The sequence below is a fragment of the Trachemys scripta genome, chromosome 1, assembly GCF_013100865.1.
Source record: "Trachemys scripta elegans isolate TJP31775 chromosome 1, CAS_Tse_1.0, whole genome shotgun sequence".
Taxonomy (NCBI): domain Eukaryota; kingdom Metazoa; phylum Chordata; order Testudines; family Emydidae; genus Trachemys; species Trachemys scripta.
In genome coordinates this window covers 210,204,604-210,230,261 of record NC_048298.1, presented here as the reverse complement: position 1 = coordinate 210,230,261, position 25,658 = coordinate 210,204,604, and the positions used below count along the sequence as shown (strand labels likewise).

Sequence of the window (25,658 nt, the reverse complement as noted above, 5' to 3'; positions counted from 1 at the left end):
AGGGAAATAACCCACTTCCTTCCCTGACGAACCAAGGGACGCACCCCACCCATGTACTTATTCGCTACACTGATACTGACTTGGACTCTTAATACATTCCATGGGTTGTGTACCCGAGCCCGCTTATCTACAGACGCTTTAAAAACTCCTGCACCCCAATCTGGGTCTATGCTGGTTATGTGATATGTATGTATCTTGTGATCCTTGTAACCGATACCTGTAATCCCTCATAACTTAAGCCTGACCCCAGATGTACAGTACCTTCCCTTTTAACTTGGGTATATTTAATTTTAAACATTAACTTTAATAAAAATTTTAATATTACTATTTAACCCTGTATTACAGATATCAGCCATATTGGATAGTCTAGTTGCTGACAGTCAAAAGAGAAATTAACTAGAGTAGGTTGAAAATCAAAAACATTTTTCATAATTTGTTTTAAAATATATCCTTTTTTTTGCTAAAAAAAAAAATTCAAAATTTTTCAGTCAGATCTTGTCTGAGTGGTTTTCTGGCTAGATTCCCATTCAGTTCATTACATTCTGCCTTCCTAACTTTCCTTTGCAGTCCCCTGCAGTGCAACACTGCTAACCACGAGCATTAAAAGATCATGCGCCAAGCCCTCCCCCCAAATCTGAGATTTAAAAAAAAGCACATGAAAATAATAACAGTTGATGTTTTTAATTGGGTCTTCTCTAATGTTTGACGATTGAGGGCTCACGTTTCCAGCAACCAGGGATAGAAACGTACATTTAATCTCACGCCCCCTTTCCCTCCTGCTGAGAGTCTCATATGCATGCACACGACTCGGAGCGGGCACCGGCACCGCTGCACCCTTAATGCCTGATTTTGCCAACATTCCAGCACCTGCTTCCCTGGGGAGCGGCCCCCTGACCCTGCTTTACCCACCAGCTCACTAATGCACTCGTGTTAATACACTGTGTTATGTATGATTAATAATAAATGTTCATGATTATAAATGTTCATGTTTATTTATTAGTAGTAATAAATGTTAATTATCATTATGACTAGCACTCGTGGTAATGCCCCGCACATCCCAGCCGGGTCAGGCCCGGAGGAGCGGGCGCGCGGGTGGGGGAGAGGCGCGGACCCAGCTGGGCGCGTGCAGCGCGCGGAAACTCAGGGAAAGGCGTCGGTCGGCCGCCGCGCGGGCTGGAACGCAGCGCCGCGAGAAGCCGCCGCCGTCATTCCGGGCCGCTCAGGGTCGGCCCAGCGGCGGGAGAGGGAGCGGCCCTCGCTGAAGGAGACTCGAGGGCAGGAGGCCGCTCGTGCCAGGCGCAGCCGCCCCCTCATGCGCAAGATGCTGCTGGCCGCGCTCTCCCGCGTGCTGCAGGGCCCGGCCGCGGCCGCGAGACCGGTGAGGGGCCGGGGGCGTCGCTGCCCGGGGAGCGGGCCCGGCCGCTGGGCCGCCCGGGGAGGGCCAGAAGCGGAGCGCGGTTGTGAGTCTGGCCGGAGCGCGGCCCCGGGCTGGAGCAAACTGGGCCCGTGCGCCGGGCCGGGCCCCGGGACCGGGGTGGGGCCGCTTCAGAACGGGGACGTGGAGCCGCCCCTAGATGCCGCCTTTTGTCTGGCTACAAATAAAACTAAACTGCCCGCACGACGGGCCCGCCCACTGCTGAAACCGGGGGGCTGATGTCACCCGTACTCCGGAGTCACTCCGCTTTTTAAAGACGTTTACAATGAGAACGCGAAGAGTGGTGTGATTCAGTCTCTGCCTTCTATTATGTGAAGGGGGGAGGGATCCCTGGCCCAGAAAGGGGCACTACTGAGGGCAGTGTCTGGGTACATGCTACTACAGTGAGATTTTCTTTTATAAAATCAGATCGTTGAAGCCAGCAGAGGATGTTCCTTCCAGGGGCTCTCTTGCAGGTCCAATCACAATTACCCTTTATACATGTACACAACTATACATAGTAAATTGGAACATGGGTTTGGTTTATTTAGATTCACTACAAGTTGAAAATATCTCCTTGAGGTGACCTGCCATTTCCTACCTGTTTCTGTTAGCTCTTGCTGCATCACTTTTTGTCTTACATCCTAATTCAGGTCAGATCATCAGTGGGTGTGAATGGGTACTCTTTTACACTAGCTGAGTATCTGGTCCTCTGTCTCAGGCCTGATCTACATAGAAAATTATGTCAGTTTAACTGCTGGGTGAAAATCCACACCCTGGAGTTAAACCAACCTAAATCCCCAAGGTAGACAGTGCTAGGTTGAAGGACGAATTCTTCCACTGATCTAGCTATTGCCTCTCAGGGAGGTGGATTACCTACACTAGTGGGAGAATCTCTCCTGTTGGTGTGAGTAGTGTCTACACTGAAGCACTACAGCAGCGCAGTTGTGCCGCTGTAGCGTTTTAAGTGCAGACAAACTGTCAAACTCTTGCTTAACAATGTTCTTTTTTTGATTGCTTCCTGAATTCTCCCTACCATCACCACTTATTCTTCTTGAGCATTGCAGACTCTCCTCATTCTGTCAGTTTCTGTATGTTCTTCCCAATTATTTTGTTACACACATCCCATCCTGCTGCTGGTACATTTGGAATAGTCTCCCTCTTTTCATCTGCCAAATCTTGTTTCCTCCTTAGCTCTTTCTTCAAAACTCACTTCCAGAGATTCTTTTTACCCTTTCAATATCAAACCTTAAGCCTTTTCTTATATCAGCTTGTCATATCTTGTGTCTGTCTTGATTAACTTACTTTGTAAATAGTTCAGGGCAGAATATGTCAATACAGGTTTGTAAAGTGCAGTATAAACTTGCAGTGGTATGAATATTATCACATGAAATGCTATTAAAACCAGATAGTAGGAGCTGGTCCTGTGTTTTAGTGGCAGAGCAACAATCTTCTTTGGTTTGGGCTCACTAGGAGCTGGAAGGGTGTGCTGTTTAGTGACTTCCTATAGTTGAATGAAAAGTGTTTTGTTTGTTTTTTGACCGGCTTTGCAGAGTGCTTTGTCCTACCCTACTTAGGTCAGTCCAACCTTTCCTTCACCCTTGGGAACTCTTGATAGTGAAGGGAAGTAAGGAGCAAAAGTGGGAGTGATCTTGAGCCATTGAGCGGGTTAAGGTGGTCAGGGAGTAGCTTGAGCTTCGTAAGGGCTTGTCTACACTGGCAATTTACAATGCTGCAACTTTCTCGCTCGGGGGTGAAAAAACACCCTCCTGAGCGCAGCAAGTTTCAGCCCGTGTAGACAGTGCACCAGTGCTGGAAGCTACACCCCTTGTGGAGGTGTGGTGGTTTTTTTTGTTTTAGAGTGCTGGGAAGAGCTCCCTCCCAGCGCTCTGCCGCAACCACACAAGCCATGTTAAAGCACTGCTGCAGCAGCGCTTTAGCGTTGCCAGTGTAGAGTAGCCCTAAGCCTTCAGTTGTCTTCAGTGCATCTTTTGCCAGAGGTACTTAATGGAACAAGAATGCATGAGTTTAAATAGAATATCAATTTAAAACAGCAGCAGAGTAATATGCAGAGCAGTTCAATACTGAATGGGTTAATGAAAGGTAAATATTTTGGGAAGGAAAAGGGGACTTAATGTTTTCCTGACTGTTAACCTCAGTGATCCCGGGTCTGGGGTCAGCCCACACTAATCTAGTGTAAAATTCCCTCTTCACTCTCTTCAGTTGTTTTTAGTGATAAAATAGCTAAATTTAAGGATTAAAATGAGAATAGGTGGTTGAGAGGGAAAGTTCAAAATGCTAACAAAAATGCTAACTTACAGATACTGTCAAAACATTCTACCACTGTATATATATTTTTTTACCTACTGTTGTTGAATGTGTCATCCTAAGGTTACTAAAGACCAGAGAATAAAATTATTATTTTTCAGTTTGTCTACTTTGTACATTTGACATAATTTTATACAAAGGAAGTTTCACTGTTTCCCATGTCTAGTCAGTTGTGTGTGCAAACTCAGAAAAATTGTGGATGAGACCAACCTTTTTAAAAATTGATTAGATTTCATTTTGGTGGTGAGCTTTTAAAAATAACTTTTGAAGTGTTGACACCAAATAAGGGAGTGAACCACAGAAGACATTATTGAACTACTACCGTGTGAATTTACAGGATTTTTCATCTTGTGCTCTGTTCTTAGGCTGTGTAACCCAGTGTCTAGTACTTGTGCAAATAAGTGTTATGATGTTAGCATATGTGGTCAAATTCTCTTAGTATGCTTTTGGAAAGAAAGCTTTTAAAAATAGACAGCACTATGTTGATAGGGCTTCTCAATGGTCAATCTCCCATTGACACAGCTATCACTTCTTGGAGAAGTGGAGTACCTATGCCAGTTTAAAAAAAAAAAAAAAAAAAAAAGCGCTCTCCTGTTGGTGTAGGTAATGTCTTCACTAAGCGGTATGGCAGTACAGCTAAAGCATGGTAAGTGTAGACAAGCCTTGAGAGCGATAGTGACTTGCCCACTCTTGCGTGGTAGGGGCTAATTTGGAGGAGAGTTTGGAAGAGAGGCTAAAAATTAATGGATCTGACTTTCATCTTTTCTACACTAGTTTTATACCTGTGTAACTGACTTTAGCAGAGTTAGTTCTGGTTAACAAGTAAGGCAAATCAGAATCAGACCTGTATGGAGAGAGGACATGGAGTGGGAGGGGGATTGTCATGGGTAAGAGTTATTTTGACAAAGATGAGGATTTAGTGGGTTAAAAATAGAAAGTAAAAGTGGTTACTAATACCTAGTTCTAATATAGTATTTTTCTATCCAAAGATCTCAAAGCACTTTACAAAAGAAGTAAATATAGTTATCATTTTACAGAAGAGGGAAACTGAGACATAGAGGTGAAGTGACTTGCCTAAGGTCATCCAGTAGGAACAGTGGATGAGTGGGCAACATTCTGAGGAGAACAGTAATAGAGAAATTTTGTAAATGAAAATTGGCAAGTTTGAGGGCAGGGTAGGAATATAACAGGGACAGATGAGCTTAGTGAGCTATTGCTCCCTCCTCCTTATTCCACACCACATGGTCTTATTCCCTGTCTTATTACATGTCTGGAAAGCACCAAACACACTTTTGAGCACTACACTAAAATGGTAGATTTTTCTGAATCAGGTTTGTGCTCCTGCTTGGTCTGTAGCCTGGACCAATGAGTTTTGTCTCTGCTGTTTAAACTTGTCAGGCTGATTGACCAATAATCAACTTCCAAGATTATGGCGTGAGGGCATGAGTAGAAGCAGAGAGAATTCTTTCAATTGTCAATTGCTTTTCCTTTTCCACCCACTCGATGTCTCTGTTGCAGCCCAATTCTTATGGGGTTTTTCTTCCATTCTCCTTTCATTGTGTATTCTTGTACACCCCACTGATCTTATGTTTGGGGTTTTTTTGCCTGTTGTTCCACTTTATGTTCAGTGTGCTTACAGCAAAATAAAATGTATTAAATTTAAGCTCCATGAAGCAGTTTAAAAAATTGATTTCTAGTAAATTTCATTTTGAGAAAACTCAAAAAACAAACCCCCAAACCCTTTATAAATTTTAGCTTTATAGACAGATAGTACAATGGCAGAGTGCTACCTCAGGAAGGGAGGAAAGCTCTCTTGCAGAAATCAAGAACTCTGCAGAAGGGGAGGGAGCCTCTATTGAGAGGGAAAATGCCTTTAGGAGAATCTGTAAAGTAACTTTACCAATGAAGTGTTACATTATTTAATATCTGACGAACCTTTTTTTCCCCCTTCAGATTATGCACTCAGTATTAAAGCAGGCGAGAACCAGGCTTTTAACTCTTATAGTGCCCTTCTATACTGCTGGCATTAGTTCTTGACAATACATGTTGTCACTGCTTTTGTGAAGATCATTTTAATCAAGAACTGAAAATTTAAATACATTTCAGGACACTTTAAGATTATGAGACTATGTACCCCAATTTAAGCATTTATTAGCCTTTACTTTCAGAATGATAATCCCTATAGACAGAAACTTCAGGATTCTTCCCTGAACAACAGGGACTCTAATAAGTGAAAGGGCTATTGTCATTTTTGTAACTGGAAGTAGCAGACTGCCCTTTCTGGAGCCATCCCCTCTGATGCAGCTCATTTGCCACCTGTGATCTTTAAGTCATAAAATCCAGGTGCTGCTAGCTAGGGTGAGGCACCCAATTGGAAATGGCCTGGACTTTCTGGAGTGTTGCACATTTGAGTGCCCAAGCTAGTTCTATTGAGATATCTTAATATAGAGTTAGAAACCTAATTTTAGGCTTCCAGGTTTGAAAATTTGGGGTTTGATTCTTTTTCCTGGATTTTGTTACTTACACTGGTGCAAAGTCAGAGTTAACATACTGCCAATCAAGAGTAGCACTTACATGCACTTCATAAGGTTATCTTTTACATCAACTTTGCACTCCATGTGCACAGGTGTTAAATGACTTCATGAAGTCCAGAGCGGGGAAGATTCAAGCCATGAGGCCTTAAAGTACATCCATAAGCAAGAGAAATTACAGTCTGTTGATTATTTTTTCCCTGAATTGCTTTATTACAGCTGTTGACTTTCTCTCTTTTGTTTCCTCCAATTGCTGCTACTTTAGGGAGCTGTTAGTGAGGTAAGGCACATCACTTCTGTAAAGGTTTGCTTTTAGCCATTTAAAATTATATATATACACGTAATTTGCTTTACAAACTTGCTAGCCTTTTTATATAAACCTAAACTCCTTGCTCATTTTTAACTTCACATATAAAATGGCTAGAGAGCACTGTTAGTATTGCTACATTTTACTAATTTAATCTAATTTTCAGAATTTTTCTTGACTATCTTTAATCTTAGTTGTTTTTTCTTTTAATCTGTTGCATTAAAGAAGGGTTAAAAGGATATTAGGGTTTTTAGGTTGCTTCAAAATGTTTGTAGTGTGAGGAAAGTCCTTCAGAGTCTAAAAGTGGAGGGTTAATTGTTTTTTGTTTTTAAATTTGTACTCAATTTCTGAGAAAGTAAAACAGAACAATATTTCTTGTTAAGTATGAAAATAGTTCTGTTTTTCTGTCAGTTAATGCCAAGCAACAATCTAACAATAAGTATCCCAAATCCCTGGTTACTGATATTAATTATCAAAGAGAGATGTTTACCAACCCTCAGGCCAAAACTTGAATTGTTACTAAAGAAAAATAATTGTATGTCATCTGCTCCATTCAAAACATTGGGGGGGGGGAACCCAAATGTAAATCAAAACAGGATGAAAGTGCAGCCTCTTCCCACAATATTTTAAAGAATAAGTAATGAAGAGTGTAAAGAAGTCAGTGTCCTTTTAAATGTAGTGATGGTATCAGTGAATTCAGTCATGTAATGTGGATTGTGCATGTTATGCCAAATTTTGGTGAATGTGGATGAAAAGTGATGGGCTGCGGGATGAAGGTTGAAAGATAATGGAGGAAGAAATGGAATCATATTTAGCTTGCTGATATTCTGTAGATTGGTAGTAACTTTGTAGTATGTTGAAATATAATGTGCTTGAGAGATGATACAATATATATAACGGTGTAGTATTTGTTTATAGACGTTTATCTATATATAATATAAAATTTTGTGTGTATACATTTTTCAGAGTCCTGAGCAATGTACTAGGTCAGCCTAAGTTTTAGGTAGACCAGGCTTACATTACAGTTCACTCTGGTTTCTGGTCATTAATTGCAACTTTATTTTTAAATATGAACAATTTTGCACCCTGAGCACCACAGTTAGGTCGGCCTAACCCGTGGTGTAGATGTGGTGAGGTGAATGGAAGGATTCTTCCATCAGTGTAGCTACCACCTCTCAGAGAAGTGGATTAACTGCATTGATTGAAAACCCTGTACGTTGATGTAGGAAGTGTCTACACCATGGTGCTGCTACAGGGTATTTCTGTAGTGTAGACACACCCCATGGACTCTTATTCCAAAGATGTACATGCAGTATTATGTACTGGCGTGTCTGTTTGCCCACTCCTGGATAAAATGTCTTACCTGCTCATATTAGGAAAAACATTAGGATTATAAAATCACTTAAGCAATAGAATAAACTGCCAAGGTAACTTGTAGGATCACAATCGTAACAGACTAGTGACCGCCATCGGTAAGGGCGTTATAAAAAATAAATAAATAAATAAAAAGTAAAATTGAAAAAAATCCTGTCAGTGTGGTATGGGAGGTGAACTACATGATGTGCTATATGACCCTTCAGGTGACCATATATGTCAGCAGCTTGGCTGAATGAGTTATTGGAACTGCTCTTTTATATAGCTAGATAGCAGCTTGGGCTTTTGGAACTAGAGGTAAAATGTTGTATTCACTATGCTGTATAGACAGTGGATGGATGGATAATCCTGATGTCTGTATCGTGTGTGTGTGTGTGGGGGGGGGGTTCAGCTACATTATGTTGCAACATAACCATCATTTATGAGAGTTACAAAGGAGTGTTGAGTGTGGAATAGCCCTATAATCCATGCACACTTTATTTTAAAATGTGCTGCCTGTTCTGTTACATTTCCTTCTTGAAGATTTCTGTGTCTTAGGTCCCTTGCCCTTATGTTTTCACACTGTTTCCAAGATATCACTATGCTTTTCTGGCTCCATCTATGCTATTCTTTGTTCCTCAACTATCTGCTCCTATCATTACCTTTCTAAAGTGGGTCTGGGTTGTCTCTAGAAGTGAATAATTTTAAATCCCGCCAGGTCATGGGGACTGGTCTAGGGTAGCTGTTAACTTGAAATGGTTAGAGCAGCCTAAATTTCAGAAAACTAGTATTTTTCTTGCTATTCTAATATAGGTGAAATTCACCCCTATGCAAAGGGCCAGGACAAAGCCTATGTCCCACTCAAGCTGTGTTCTCACAGGGTAAATGTCATACAAAAAGACAGCTGTCCTTTGATTTTGATGCTCTTGATTCTTTCAGGGTCTTAAGAACTGTTCAAAATCCTTATGTGTTTCCATTATTACTTAATAATTGATCACGATTGCAAGCTCAAGATGGCACCCATCTTCTGTGTAAAAAAACTCTAAAAATCAAGTTAGAAAAGGAGCCCTAATATGTAGGGGGTGGGGTACAAGTTAAAATCCAAACTACTCTCTAGTACTATGGGAAGATAAACATAATTTGTGAGTTAAACACTTTCCATTAGTATCTGGAAGTACTGTATGTGCTACATGTTTAAATGGCTGGGGAAATGTTCTTTTTTTTCTTGGGATTGTTGTTGACTTCTAAATTTAAATAACATGTATTGCTTTTTTTATAGGTTTCCCGTGTGGTGGTGGCATCTCGTAACTATGCAGACTTCGCAAGTGAGGCTACATTTGATATTAAGGTAAGGAAGTTGAATATTTCATTTTTGAGAATTAGAATTAAATAGAAATATTGTTGTAGATATTACTACTGTGGATTTCTCTGTAAGAAAAGACATATTTTCTGAATGTTCAGAACCACACATTTCTATATCTATCTGCACCTGGCAGGAGTTCACAACTGATATTCCCTCAGTGCATGAAAAAAAGTCAAGTTAAGAGGCAAGAGTAAAAATTGTTGCTGTTTGGGATATTTGAAATGCTAATGTAAGATTCTGAGGTAACTAAAAAACAAAAAATAGCATAAATTATTGAGATGAAAAACTGAAATATCGTGAATTTAGGACTGGAAGGGACCTCCTGAGTCCTGGAGTCCAGCCCCCTGATGTTCAGGCAACCCTCTGATATAATCCTGTTCATAAACACATCAAGCTCTAACTTAAAATTAGGGAGGCTGTTTACCCCCACTAAGCCTATTGGAAGGCAGTTCCAGAACCTTACTCCTCTGATGGCTAGAAACCTTCTAATTTCCAGTCTATATTCATGACTAGTTTATACCCGTTTATTGTTGTGCCAGCTTTGTCCTTTAGCTTAAATTGCCCTTGAGACATGTACTAAGCTTCTGCACGGATTCATGAGGATGAAGGTCTCCTGTCTTTATACCCAGAATGCCAGTGGGCATTGGATTGACCGGGCCCTTAATAGTACACAATACCATTGTTCATCTCTTGGCCCTATCAGTTTATATATATATATATATAATATATATAAAACTGTGATAGATACTGCGGTGAGACTTCAGCATCACCTCACAACAGGGCGGTGAAGCAATCAGGCAGAGAGGAACTACCTCTCCAGCTACTAGCTTCAAACCTGTAGCCATTGTCAGGTCCAAGAAAAAACAATGAGGAACCATCAAATCAAAGGGAAATGGCTTGAAACTGAAAAGAAAATCACAGTCTTCGAAAACTAAGAAAGGAGGGAGTTTTCCCCACTTTGAATATCTATTGTGAATAGTGATTGAAGGGGGGGGGAAAGGCAAACCATTTTAAAATGGAAGTGGTTTGAATTAAAGAGCATCCAGAACTTGGAGGACAGTCTCAAGGCAGGAGGCTATCAGTGAATACTGGCATAAGCGCAAACTCTGAGTGCTCCAGCCCTCATAAAAATAGCAGGTGCTTAGCACCCACTGGCAGCCAGCTCCGTCCCCTCGCGCCCGCCAATCAACTCCTCTCCCTCCCTCCCAGCACCTTCTGCCTGCCGCAGTCAGCTGTTCCAGCAGAGCCGGGGCGAAAGGGGCGACTGGGGGTGGGGCCTTGGGGAAAAGGGTGGAGTGAGAGTGGGGCACTGCCGGGGCAAGGAGGAAGCCAGTGCATGTGAATACTGGATCCCCCTTATAGTTAAGGGGTAAGCTGGGAAACTTTTAAGGCAATATGTAACTCTTATTAGAAAATGGATTTTATCCAATAGGAAAGTGCAAAGCCTGTGGTTGTCTGTTTATTTTCATACCAAGCAGGTCTCTGTTGTGCAGTGTGGAGTGTGTGTTCCAAAATAAACTGGTATCTGGGGGACTGGCTTCATGTTTTCAGGGGTCACAGATCAGATGTGAAAAATCCAAGTATCTGGTAGTTAAGAACTTGGGACAGACCTTTTCAGGGAGACTTGGGACTGGAAGGGCTGGCATCACCCAGCAAAGAGTAATTGGGCTGGTCAGAGCGAGGGTGAAACCGTATGCTTGTGGGCTGTCTGCTGGTGTTGGATATCTGAACCATGGCTGCACAGCACCAAGGCATCCAAAGGACAGGCAGTAGCTTGGTCTGGGTGGACTCCAAAATGTCACACCATAGCAGAAGCCATGGGTTCCATATCCTAAACATGCAGCCTTTCCCTCATGTCTGTGTGGAATCTGGGGAACATGCAAGAGGGAATGGGGCATCCTCTGTAATTGTTTGATTTGCTGCAGCCCCTGGAGACTGTTTCCTATGCCACTAGCTACCCCAGGAAGGAGAGGTTGTTCTGGAGCACAGAGAGGGGAAGACAGTTTCAGTTACTTCAGACTCCATCTGAGATAATTTATGCTCACTTCCTGTTCAGGTTTTGGGAAGTACCCACTTCCCACTCATCCAGACTGGTGGGAGCAGAACCACACAGAATCTTCCTGCATGGTATAAGGGTGGGATAGGGCAGTATGTTGCAAAGGTGATGCCCCTTTTAGCAGGCAAAGAGAGATCCTGTACAAAAGGCCCTCCGTGTGCTGGTGTATAGAATAAGACCTGGTCCTATTGTGATGGGGTCCCCGGGGTGCATCCTGGACTGTGGGACTGCTGAGCCCTCAAACCCACCAACCTGGCTTGCCTCCCACACTGTGATGCTGATGTCAAGCTACAAACCTCTGACAGGCACTGCACTTACACAGCCATCCACAGGCAGGGACACACCCAACTGAGTTACATGAGTGATCTCCCAGCCACACATAAACCAGCGATAGAGGCTCCAGCCAATCCCCCCCAGCTTCTCAGCCTTATACCCCAGAACTGTACCATCTTGCACTGGTCAGAAGCCTGACCAGTGTAAGTTCATTACTTAGTTCACCACTTCTTCATAGGAAAGTGAACATGCACCAGTCTTTGTGACCTGAGCAGATTTCACAAGCACTTTAGACAAACTCACTGGTAAGGATAAAACATTAACTTTAGTTTATTCACTTAAAATCTATCTTTCTGTAGTTATTATAAGTGGTAGGCATAAAGCAGATAGTTACCTTAAGAAATAAAAATAGAAACATGCATTCTAAATCCTAAACTTATAAAATGATATCTCTCAAGGCATACTTTGTACAAAACATCATAATATCACAGTGGTGAATATGGCGGTTCCAGGGTGCTACTTTGAGGTACAGTGTGTCACACCTATGTTGTTAACCATTATGGTTTTTAAGATTGTCTTTGGAATGTGACTTGTGAAGCAGTGCTGTCTTCCTGAGTCTGCAGATGGAATAGTTGGGTCAACTTCTTCCTGGTGTAAGCCCACTGGTGTCAGTGGATTGGCACTGGAGATGAAACTGCTCTAATAGCTGTGGGGTACAAAATGCTGCCATCCTCTTAATGGAGCATTAACTCTGAAGTGTAACAAAGACTGTGTAACTATCACCACTATTAATTATTTTACAGCAGACCCCTTGAACAAACATTCTGATCATCACGATCTTGTGGGGAGAACTTGAGTACATTACCACCACTTCCCTATCTGACCCCAGATAGCAGTATGACCCCTTCCTCCACAGAAAGACAGCCATGTAAAAGGATCAGACTTTTTTTTTTTTTTTTTCTGTCCTTTGGTAGGGCACAGACAAAGTAGACTGGCCTGCTAAAAAGGAATACTGCTACTAAAGGACTGGGTGTCTAAGTTGCCTCTAAGCTGCGTGGCCGCGCAGCCGGCTATAAAGGGCCCTGCAGGTGCACAGCCACAGGAGCCTGCAGAGGAGAGAGGTAGAGGCTGGGCAGGGAAGGGAAGGGAGCAAGTTGGGGTGTGCAGGGCTGCCAGTGGGGAGAGGAGCTTCTCCCCCAGCCCCGGAGCTGCTGTGGGTGGGGAGATGGCTAGGGGGAGTTGTCTCCTCCCGCCGCTGCCCTGGGGCAGCCTGCACCCCAAAACCCTCATCCACAGCCCCACATCAGAGCCCACACCCTAATCATCTGCCCCAGCCCTGAGCCCCCTCCCACACCTCAAACCCCTCATCACCGGCCCCACCCCAGAGCCCGTATCCCCAGCCAGAGCCCTCACCTCCCTGCACCCCTAGCCCTGAGCCCCCTCCTCCACTCCAAACCCTTCATCCCTGGCCCCACCCCAGAGCTTCAACTCAACTCAGCTCATCTAGTATTTGCCTAATTTTACAACAGGCTACATAAAAAGCACTAGCGAAGTCAGTATAAACTAAATTTCATACAGACAATGACTGGTTTATACTGCTTTATATACTGTACACTGAAATGCAAGTACAATATTTATATTCCAGCTGATTTATTTTATAATTACATGGTAGTAATGAGAAAGTAAGTAATTTTTCAGTAATAGTGTGCTGTGACACTTTTGTATTTTTATGTCTAAGTTCGTAAGCAAGTAGTTTTTAAGTGAAGTGAAACTTGGGAATACGCAAGACAAATCAGACTCCTGAAACGGGTATAGTAGTCCGGAAAAGTTTGAGAACCACTGGTTTAGACATAGTCAGGTTTTACTGTTCAAAAACTATGTGGAACTTGAACATAAATTTAAAATACTGGATTTTTAGTGCTGAGATGCCAAACAGGAACATGTACCTTATTGAAATACCTCCTTGACTGTTTCTTTAGAAATGCGATCTCCATCGTCTGGAAGAGGGCCCTCCTGTCACAGCAGTGCTGACTCGGGAGGAGGGACTCCATTACTACAGGACTATGCAGACCATTCGGCGCATGGAACTAAAGTCAGACCAGCTGTATAAACAGAAGATTATTCGTGGCTTCTGCCACTTATATGATGGTCAGGTAAGTGACAGGTCCAGAGAGTTCATAAAGTGTGGATTCTGTGTGTGTTGCATTATTTAATGTAGGGGTTTGAATGAAGAGGGAGCTAAGTTTAGATATACTAAGATATTTTCCATATATCAGTGGAAAATATCTTAGTCTTAAAGCATAGCTGGATCACGGACACCCCTTCTCTTTCAACATATGTATAAACCAAAACTTGGCCTATTTTTCCTTATTTAAAAAGACAGACAGAAAAAAACCCCACTTTGGATCATATGTGCCCCAGCTAATGAGGTAGGAGGATCATCTGCCTGTAGTTTCCTCAGGGCAACAGCAGCGAGGAAGAAAGCAAGAAGCTGCTGAAGATGAGCACAGGGAACCAGCATCTGCAATGCTCTGTTTAGAGTTAATGTGGAGGTGTAGGCAGGGCTGGGGTTGCCTGCTTCCTTCACATCAAGCTTCCCAGATGTCTTTTGGGAAGGCTGGGGCAAAAAACCTTTGGCCTCTAAAATAGCATCTGCCAGCAGGAAAAGAACTTTAGGGATGTCTGTGGCCTAGTTTTGCTGCCTGTCCTTTTTCCCCCTTTTTGGGTGTGTGGTGCAAAATCCCCTCTTCTGTGAGATGGCTGGTGATACTTGTCTCCCCCACTCGCTGGTCATGGGGAATGGAAAGGTCAGTTACGGTGCGCATCGGAAGAGCAGTGCTTAAGTGGTTGAACACAGGCAATGACAGTGGTCTGCAAGCTTTCCTAGTTTCTCACCTTCCTTGACCTAATCGTCAATCTCCTCCTATGCTGGTTTTGATTATTTTGGAGCTGCAGACTGTTGTAGTCCAGTGACTCTCAAAGGACCTAGCTCCAGCCCCATATGTCAGGCATATGTCTCCTTTGAGGTGCAGGGCTCATTGCTACGTGTCTTCTAAGTATGGCTGGGGACCGTGGCCCCCAGCCTCAAGAGCTGGCTAGAGGAGTCTCATGTTTTGTCCCCTGTTGTCAGACTTATTTTTCCTTTACAACAGGAAGCGTGCTGTGTTGGACTTGAAGCTGCCATAAATCCAACAGATCACTTGATAACAGCATACCGGGCTCATGGCTATGCCTACACACGCGGAACTGCTGTCCGAGAGATCCTTGCTGAGCTTACAGGTTCATGTTGAATAAAATAATAAAGATAAATGGGGATCCAGGCACTGCTGTACTTAGCTTGCATCAGAATTTCCAGATAACATCTAAACCAGTGATACTCAGACTGAGGCTCGCAAGCTGCAAGTGGCTCTTTAATGTGTCTCCTGTGGTTCTTTGCAGCACATGATATTAAAACACTGATTTAATTATTAACCAATCAAGATGCTTTTACTATGTTATTAATCAATTGTAGTTGATAAAATAATAATACTTAGTCATTTTGCTCTAAGAATAATGTATATAAAAAACTAAATATTTCCTGTCATACTGTTTAAATATAAATATATATAGTACTATAGTAAATGAAACGGTGAATTTACACTACTGTGGCTCTTTTGGTTAATGTTGATCATTAATGTGGCTCCTGAACCACTGAGGTCTGAGTATCGCTGATCTAAACTGACTATGACATACTAAATAAATTGGGACACAGTAATATGGTAAAGTAAATCATCAGTATTCTGTGACCTCTCCTGATGCCTCACAATAAAGTCACAAAGTAACTTTAATACTTCTCATGACTTGGAGTAAGTAATATAAAATGCTATTCCTTTCAGTTAACACCACTTCTGAAAGCTTTGCTTGATATCATAGATTCTGTCTACATGAGCATTATCTGTCTAAGAAGCATGTCTTGCTACAGTAGCTTTATTATTATTTGTGCTATAGGTCCCATCTAAACTATGCTTTTGATGGACCTTATTTATTCATGATAGGGCTTGACACCCTCCAGTTTTGCAGTTTGGATGGTTCTGACCCTGAGCTGTACTACTGTCTGGGTCTTTACTGGAGCTGTAGCACAGCATGGCTTCATCTGTAATGCACAACTGAATTGTGCAGAGATGACCTGGTTACATGAGGGTACTCTTGTTATGGTAATTGCTACAGTGAAGCTGAGATGATAGATTAGATTGATAGATTAGACTGGTCAGGAAAACCCAGGTTAGAACCTTTCTCTCAGGAACCATATTTACCCAAGGTTGTGACTAACAGTGTTTCTCTGCTATAGCTTACAGCATGTATCAGAGGTATTGGGGTGGGGGGTGGGGGCGTGTTGTCTGAACACAAGCAGGATCTGCTTCCTTGTTAGAAAATACTAAGATGTTTTAGAATGATGGGACTCTTCCAGTAGATGTTTGTTTTCATTTCTCTTGCTAATCTCATTTCCTGTTTACTTTGATGCTAGTTGTAATTGTTGCACTGTTTTCTTCTGTTCTCCATCTGTTTGTAGCTACCTGCGGTGTCCTGTCAGATACTTATAATGTAACCTCTTTTCATTATATGCCTACACCTTTCAGGTCGAAAAGGAGGATGTGCTAAGGGAAAAGGAGGATCAATGCACATGTATGCCCAGCACTTCTATGGTGGCAATGGCATTGTTGGTGCTCAGGTACTATGATACAGTATGCAAATGTCTAGCATTTTAAAATCAAATTAAATCTCACTTAGGTTCTGTGCCAGCATCACCTTTCTTCCTATGGGTCTGCCTACAGCAATCATTGCTATACGTTGCCATAGTCTAAATTGGTTTCCACTTAATTCTTTACAAACCAAAACATATAGCAGAATCTAACAGAGATTAAACTATTGATATTATTTAATGTTATGTGAAAACTAGAGTTTAGATTGTAACAGGAATCAAATCTTATGGAAATTAGTTAACAGCCTTTGTAACTATACTTTTCATTATTAATTGCATACATTTACAAAAGTTAATTTTTATAGTTCACAGCTGTCTGTCTCTAACTGTTCCAAATGTTGCTCTAAAAATATCAGTTTGACTTGTTAAATCTGTTTTATAATTTACTGTAGGTTCCCCTTGGAGCTGGGATTGCCTTGGCCTGTAAGTACTTTGGCAAAGATGAGATCTGTTTGACTTTATATGGAGATGGTGCTGCCAATCAAGTAAGCTTTCTTGATTTAAATGTGTATAGTAAGAGCAGTCCTATGTATGCCCTATTGACATTCATTTCAATCACTTTGTGACTTTTATGTAGAAGTCAGTAAGTTTGGCACTTGTGATGAAGGGAGGGTTTTATAATGTGGACAGTTGTCCACTGGTAACTGGTTAAGAGCCAGACTTATGTCATATAGATTGCTGAGCAGTTGTCCGATAACTTTTGGTCACTATCAGGCTGCTGCTCTGTCTAATCACTCTACATACTTTAGGCATTCACACTGATTGAATTTTAGAAATATTTTAGAGCTTGGAAAATTTAAGTTTGGAAAGTTTATAAATTAGGGGATCAGGCTTGCTTTCCAAAGGTAGATCTGAAAGACAAGAGAAGTGGTGGTGGTGGAAGTCTTCACCCTAGTGGTTCTTCACATACCAGAAGTGCAAAGGATCCTGGAATTCTTACCAGGGTCTTGAACATGCTTGGGAGCACATCTTTCACTTAAACTTATTGCTAGTAGGTGCCTTCTTATAATTTTGAAGTGCCATTTCCCCACTACTCCCCGCATTTGGAGCTCTCTTCCCCTCCAGGAAGCTGTGAGGGAGTGGGGCCGGGTCTTCACTATTCTAGCCCTGTCTCAGCCTGCAAGTGCTGTGGGGAGATGTCTTTGCGTACTCTGGACCTGCCCTATGAGCAGCTCTCAGTGCCTGCCTCTGCCGTTGCTCATGGCTTTCCGAAGTAGGAGAAGCATGACGTTGACATGATTCTTGAGTTTCTCTCCTGTCCAGAGTTCTCAAGTGCAGCACTCAAACTGATTAGTGGTGTTAATTTCATTCTGACTTCGCTCTGTTGGTGCTTGGAAATCTCCATGAGCAGTAGCAGACACAATAGACCTGTCTTCCTGAAGACCTGGGGTGGGGAATAGCACCTCATCCGCTTGTATTTGATTCACATATGAAAGGTTATTTACTACTGACGGCATTCTGCACCAAAATATTAAAAATTCTGTGTAAAGTATTTTAAAATTCTGCAAATGTTATTTGTCTAATAAATGTGGAGACTCCATCATGGCATTGGGGAGCACAGGCCACTGGCTGCACAGAGGTGGGAGATCACTGTGCAGCTCCCCTCCAAGGACACAGACTCAGTGGTGAGGCTGCACCCAACCCTGACACAGAGCAAGGACCGGGCCTGCCCCAGAATCACTTCAGGGCCCTGCCCCTCCATGCCAGGTTCACCAGCTGTGGGCAGGCAGGCTCAGCAAAGCAGGAGGAGGGGTTTAGTGTATGGGGGATCCAGGTGTGAGTTGAGAGGGTTCTGTGTGGGGCAATCTGGGTGCAGGCAGCTAAGTGGGGGATCCAGGTGCAGGGAGGATCTGGATGCACAGGGGCTTGTTGGGGGGGTTCTGGGTGCAACAATAATGGGACTCTGCGGGGGGGATCCAGGTGAAGGTGGTTGGGGCTCGGTAGGGTGGGGATCTGGGTGTGGGTGGCTCGTTGAGGTGGTCCGGGTGCAGGGAGGAGTGAGGCTAGGATGACCAGACAGCAAGTGTGAAAAATCGGGACAGGAGGTGGGAGGGTAATAGGAGCCTATATAAGAAAAATCCCCCAAAATTGGGACCGTCCCTATAAAATCAGGACATCTGGTCACCCTAAGTGAGGCTCAACAGGAGGGTCTGAGTATGAGGGGGTGTGGATGCACAGGGGTGGGCAGTTGGGGGAGCAGTTCCCTGTACAGTGATCCCTCCCTCTGCAGCTGAGGAGCGATGGGTGCAGAAGCGGGGTGAGGGAGGAGTTTGCAGAGCTTCCTACAGCTGGGAGAGAAATCTGGGGGTGGGTCTGATACAGCCCCGGATGCCATGCAGGGGAAGTCCCGTGCCCCTGTCACAGGGTAGGAGCCACCATCCAGGTCTTCCTCGGTCCCACCCCTTGCCCCACAGTGATTTATCTCTCTGCTAGCTGCCCTGGGCATCCAAAACATACTGCTCTTGTGGATTCCCTTTGCTTCCCCATCAGAAAGTCATTTTTCTGAGGGGAAGCAAAGAAATCTATAGGGAAACATAAATTCAGTGCATGCGCAGTGGCGCGGAATTCCCTCGGGAGAAGGTTATTTTACCAATAAGGGCTAGAAACTTAACTATAGCAACTTGTACAGAAATCTGTGCTTTAAATCTCCTCTCCTCACAGCTATGGAAGCCATCCCAGTTTCCACTAGCAAATGGAATTCTCAAGTGATGACCTTTTCCATGACCTCTACTTGCATAGAGTAGATGATACAACAGTGTTGTTAGAACTTTCTTTATTTAACTGAAGTAGAACTGTAGCACGTTACATGTGTAGTCCAACATTGCTTTTATTAATGTAATTTTCAAATTTTCTATTGAAAATATTTTAGTGTTGTGAACTCTTTTTGGTGCACCAGTTTATCCTGAATCTTGCTATCTCGGGGGTGGTAAGGATACTACCTTTTAATGGGAGAGTATTTTATTACATACAGGTTAAGATGAAAAGTAGATCTTCAACCCTATGATCTTCTTCTTTCAAGACTGAACTGACTCAGAATTTGAGTTCACTATCCAAGTCAAATACTAGCCGGACTTTTGGGGGGAAGTGAAAGAACCCCTGTAGGCCTCGATACTGAAAATTTAAAGAATCCAAAGAGGGACCCAACTTACAGGTTACTGGTTTTCTTCCAGGGTCAGATATTTGAAACCTATAATATGGCAGCCTTATGGAAGCTGCCGTGCATTTTCATCTGTGAGAACAACAGGTATGGAATGGGGACCTCAGTAGAGAGAGCTGCAGCCAGCACTGACTACTACAGAAGAGGAGACTACATTCCAGGGATAAGAGTGAGAACAGTTTCCATCTTTCCCGTATTTATAATGGAGCAGATTGTTAGAGATGATGAATTCATACTGAATCTATGAGAATACTTAAATTGATTGTTCACCCTCTGAAGTCTGTTCTGCTCTGATCTAATTAAAAAGCTTTTCTGTCAACAGGTGGATGGTATGGATATTCTCTGTGTGAGAGAGGCAACGAAGTTTGCAGCTGAACACTGTAGATCTGGAAAAGTAAGTTACTCAATATCAGTCCTTTACCATGGATAAGGTAATTATTTTGTGCTATATTGGTCTCACATACAAAATCTCATACCAAGCCAGTACTCTGCAGTTAAATTATTTTTGAAATTCTCTTTGCATCTCTTTTTCTCAATTAAGGAAAGTTTCAGTAGCAAACATTTATTTATATAATATTTAGTTGACCAAATTTTTCTCTATTAGTTTTACAGAAATGGACGGTCTAAATACCTTTTACCAATATTAATTGACTTAAGTAGAAAGATCATATTAAAACTGAAAAGCATGTATTTTCATCCATTTTATGTCTTCTCCTGAGAGGATTTCTGAGTATGCTTTAAACATTTTATTTACCAATTAAAAGGTGGGGGAAAGAGTAATAATCCTCTTGCAACAAATATAAAATAACCGAAGTAAATCTTTGTGAGATCATGTAGGAAGAGTAAAACTGTAAAAGAAGGCATATACAGTAATTTGCACTAACTCAGACATGATATAAAATGACAATGAAGATCTTCTGTATTGGAGTGTTTGTTCCACCTCATCTACAACTTTAGAACCATTTATGAAGTGGATGAATTTATTTTTGAATGCTATTTTTGACACTAGAAGTGGCATGAAAGAAGCACAAGAGACCTAATCAGTACTGGTAGAGCAAGATCAACTCTGTTACAATCTTGAAAGGGAGGACAATTTTATGCAACTGAAACTTGCTGAATAATGGTGGACTGATATCTGAAGCTGTGGAGCTATGCTGTTTAAACACATGAGAACAAGCTGCCAAGTGAAGTTATTGAATTGCCTTCACAAAACATATATCCAAGGTTCTTCTTGAAACCCATCTAGGAATAGTTTCAGGATAATGAAATATTTCTTGTCCATGTTGCAAGAGATCATGTGTAAAGCAAAGAGTGAGCTTGGAAAGGTGGTTTAGGGGAGCATTGGTGTTGTCTCATTCAAACACAAAATGAGTAGCTGAGGCGAGTGGGTAATGCCTGGATCTGTAGAATATGATATTGTTGCTCTTTAGGCTTATGAAAACAACTATAAACTATTTATTTTTTCAGGGTCCTATGCTGATGGAGTTACAGACCTATCGTTATCATGGACACAGTATGAGTGACCCTGGAATAAGGTACAGTAGAAAGGGTTGTGTGAACTTTCTCTATTGGGTAATCTACACACAAAGTCTAGTGAGTGGTAGAAAAGACTCTGTACCTGCACACTCATAATCAAAAAATTCATGCCACTGACAAAAATATAGCAATGTGGGTACCTTGCTGAAATCCATCTTTAGGCATGTAAAAAAAAATTAAGGTTGAAATCTTGCTTATGAGAATCAATTTGACCACTCATATCCCCTTGCCCAATAACGCATCACCAACCATTAATGCTATACTGTATCTCTTAATAGGTTTATATGGCACATATCACAGTAATGTCTGACTTAATATCTCTCTCAGTTGCTTTGACTCATAATATTTCAAAGTGGCATAAGTCCCAATGTTAGATATATTTTTCAAAGATTTTACATTCAGTAAGACCTTGTTTATTCTGTACCAACAAATTCCTTTTTCCACTTTTTTTGTGAGCTTTAACTGAAAAATGGCTTGCTTTTAAACCTCTCTGGTGCGTGCTTTCAATGAAAGTGTTGATTGTCCTTTGGTAGAGAAATTAAAGTAACGGTATTAGAATTTTTCATTCCAAATTAAATCTTAGTATTTTGAGTAGTTTTCACCCTTAGCGCACTAGCGCTACTCCAAGTGTTTTTAAACACATTGGGAACTGATCACTGTGCTAGAGTTTCCGTGTGGATTCTGTATTTCAGGAAGGATATTGTCTAGCTGCTGGAAAATAAGATCAGGTGATGAGAATTTCTAGGGGGAGGTGGTCCTGTTACACCATTCCCTCTGAAGGGATCAAACAATTTTTTGATTCACAGCTGAGTATAAGAGCAGGATTCTGTTTCTCCTTGTGCTTCATCTTTAAGATTTTTTTTAACTGCGTTCTAACGAGTTACACCTGTGTGATCTAAGGGCATGTCTACACTTAATGGTCGATTGGCACTGCTGCAATTGATGCAGTGAGTGTCGATTTAGCAGGTCTGGTGAAGACATGCTAAATCGATGGGAGAGCACTCTCCCATCAGTTTGTGTACTCCACCTCCCTGAGAAGCGTAAGGGAAGTTGATGGGAGACGCTCTCCCGTTGATACAGCGCAGTGGAGCCACTGCGGTAAGTGGATCTAACTACGTCAACTTCAGTTACATTATTCACGTAAGTTAGCTTTATTTACCGCGGTAGTGTAGACCAGCCTTCAGAGAGCATAACTTGAAAATAATGGAGTTGCACCTGTATCAGTGGGGGATTCGTTTTCCTGCAGATGGTTTTTGCTGGTTGTTATGTGAGAAAAGGAAAGACTCTGAACCCAGTTTAGGCGCCAGTGAAGACAGTTGGAAATTTTTTTGCAAACAAACTGAGCACTAAGTCTGAATTTTCAGAAAGTTCTGTTTAACTTGAAAAGGGAAGTAATGGAAGCCTATAAGTGCAGTCACTTAAACCTAGAGGAGAGATGACACTGTAGGGAGCAGTCCTCTAGTGGCTAGGACATGAGATGGCTTTAAGTATTTTTCATTTCTAACTTTAGGCACTGCCTTATGTAGGCACATGTCTTAAAAATACAAGTATATTCTGTCTAAGTACTTAAATCCCCCATCATCTGACAGAGATGAATTCATTAACACATCCCTTGTGAGATAGAGAAATATCCCTTTTAGAGAGAGTAAGTCACTTGCCCAGTCACACACAGTCTAGCAGAGTGGGAGTTGGATCCAGATCTCCCAACACAATCATTGCATGAGCCTTCACACAAGAATTACTTTTTTCACCTTATTTCAGTGGTAAATTAGCTGTGTTCATTAAAATTCTTGCTATGTCTCAATGGGTAATCACAACTCATATGTCTGGGTGGTAGTGTGTGGAGCTTATATAATGCATGTCTTTCCTTGACTCCCATAGCTATCGTACTAGGGAAGAAATTCAAGAAGTCAGAAGCAAAAGTGACCCTATTACTCTGCTGAAGGACAGAATGGTTAACAACAATCTTTCTAGTGTCGAGGAATTGAAGGTATTAAGTGATATTTTTCAGACTACTCTTGTTAACCTATTAAGGCATAAATGAGCAGCCTGTGAAAAAACAATACATTATAGTAAGTGGCCCTGTGATGGTGCTGCCAATAGTTCTCCCCTTCCCCCCCCCCCCGCCCCCCCCCCCCCCAGCCTGCATAAAAGTGCTATTGGTAAGAAATGAACAACAGAATTTAGGGCAGTATTTCCCCTTGCAAACTTTTGAGTGCCAGCTCTTGGAGGGGAAGAGTTTTTGTCACCTGGGAATTGTATTTTAAAATATGTACTACTTGGTGCATTTAAAATTTTTTTTTTTTTTTTTTCCCCAAATTAGGCTATTTTGAAAGCCCCAGGGATAAATCACTGCTACTAGAGATTAACTCCAAAGATGTCATCCCCATTCCCTTTCAGTTTGGTGGTGACAGGTCCCAGAAAGTCCTCTCTAACATCTCCACCCAAGTGTCTCAAATATTATGCTACAGCCCTGTTAAACTCTTTCTGCGCTTCTTTTCAGTTTCTGTTGTTTATCGAGATAAGATTTTTCTTCTTTGAATTGGCTAAACAAATCTGGAAAGAGGCACAGGCCAGTTAAAAAGATGAAAGATTTAACATCTTAATTTGTAACCAGAACTGAAAGAGGAAATGTAGGATATGTATGTTATTAATTACAGCTGTAGCTCTTTAAGTTGTGTGTAGGTTTGAGTCTACAAAATAGAAGCACTTAAAGTTCTGTTCTTTATTAGAAACGGAACTACTGTATTTGTTTTAGAAATTGTCATGCAAAATTGTAACAATGGAATGCCACTATTCGATCATAATGCTTCCATGTAAAAGTAAATGGGATCAGCCAGATATACATGCTTTCATTTTCTGCCTGGTTCATACAAAGGTGGTTATATTTTACCTTCTGAAGGCAATTTGTGCATAAGAGCTCTTTCCTTATTCTGGTCCCAATCCCAGCCTTTGGAATGTGAGCATTTGCCAACTCTGAGGTGTTCCATCAGTGCATTATAAATTTCATGATGAGGGAGTTATTTTGTTTTTAAATTGTGTCCTTTAAATAGGCCTGGAAAGATTAATTGTTGATAACCATCCATTTAACCACACATAAACCCATGGGGGGAAAAAAAATTCCATTGAAATTTACAGAAAGGTAAAGTAAGAAAAATGCTGCTTAAGAATTTACTTTATATATTTTGATAGGATATAGATATTGAGATTCAAAAAGTTAAAACTTTGTCATTAAATAATTGTCTGACACCCCCCCTCCCTCCATAATTTCCCACAACTCTGAAAATTTAAATTGGAGGGGGAGCTTAATCATTGATCTTGTACAGTGCGCTTAAAAAAAAAAAAAAAAAAAAAAAAAAAAAAAATTCTGCCAGGCTCATCTTGTGAATCTACTACTAATCATACTAAACAAGTCAGTGGAACATAATTAGTGGTAATTCTAGAGAAAAGTTAGACTTCTGGTAGTTTATTAATTCTCAGTGTCCTGCATGTGATTAATGACTGCAGTACAGTCATTTGGTGCTGTGGGGAGGAGTCCCTGCTTGAGTGTTTTGTATGCTTAACTAACAGGTAAAGTTTGCAAAAGATCTCTCCATATGTGTCTGGCAGTCAGCAGCTGTAATGGAAAGGGACAGTGTGATCATGATCCCTATGGAATGACAAGATGACTAACGTGACCTTTGGGCTTGAAGTTTAATTTTAGCCTATTAGGCATTTGAGGCTCCCATGTTTGCAGTATGGCCAAATCTTGCAGTTCTTATTCAGGCAACTATAGTTCCTATTGAATACCACTAGAAGTTTGCCTGAATATGGATCTTCCGATGTAATCCTATCTCACTCAGCATTAGTTGCTGAAAGGAGGAAATCCAGCAGTGAGCAGTAACTATTCCATCTGCCACCCCCTTTTATACAAACAGACCAACATTTGTTTTAAGATTGCTTTCTCTGTCACAGCCTCTCGTCTTCTGTGTTTTAGGAGATTGATGTTGAAGTAAGGAAGGAAATTGAGGAGGCGGCTCAGTTTGCTACCACTGATCCAGAACCACCATTGGAAGAATTAGGCAATCATATCTACAAAAATGAGCCACCCTTTGAAGTACGTGGCCCGAGTCAGTGGATCAAATACAAGTCTGTTGGCTAAAATTAATGCAGTTTACTCCAGCAGCCTGTTACATTATGGCCACCTTGTGGGGGAGATTAAATTTTGTATTCGTTGTAAGAATGAACTGTTCATATTAAGGTTGTTTATTTGGAAGAGTAAAATTGCTTTCAGCCAAGGACAGATAAACATTATGTAGAAAAATGCACGTACCCATTGATAAGGAGCTGAATTAGGATAAAGCAGTGGGTGGTTTTGGATTGCTTTACTTATGAAAGTTACTCCTCTAAATGTTTTGAATAATAATCATGTTATGTACAGATATAAATATATTAAGTGTCACTCTAACGTGGTCTACCATGCCTGTTTGCTTTGCGTATGAGGTCATACTATTTGTCAGGCCCCACCTCTTTCAATAAGTTGGAAAGAGAAATAAGGATTTACTTTGGAATTCAGTTTATAGAACTTGAAGATGGGATTAACACTATACAAATCACTGTTTA

The 25,658-nt window shown here is 41.7% G+C and overlaps 1 protein-coding gene across 2 annotated transcripts; it reads left to right on the top strand.

Annotated features, from left to right (window-relative positions):
- Positions 1–1,221: 1,221 nt before the first annotated feature.
- PDHA1 (pyruvate dehydrogenase E1 subunit alpha 1) lies at positions 1,222–25,503 on the top strand. 2 transcript variants are annotated; one of them, XM_034755750.1, is made up of 12 exons: positions 1,313–1,378; positions 6,539–6,553; positions 9,213–9,281; positions 13,605–13,778; positions 14,778–14,904; positions 16,242–16,333; positions 16,756–16,848; positions 19,534–19,689; positions 19,843–19,914; positions 20,988–21,055; positions 22,938–23,046; positions 25,033–25,503. In XM_034755750.1, exons 1-12 carry the CDS (start codon positions 1,313–1,315, stop codon positions 25,195–25,197), a joined length of 1,206 nt encoding a protein of 401 aa, XP_034611641.1. In that variant the 3' UTR covers positions 25,198–25,503. The 2 variants fall into 2 exon arrangements, with proteins under 2 accessions (XP_034611650.1, XP_034611641.1); XM_034755759.1 differs by lacking the exon at positions 6,539–6,553 and having other exon boundaries at positions 1,222–1,378.
- Positions 25,504–25,658: the final 155 nt, after the last annotated feature.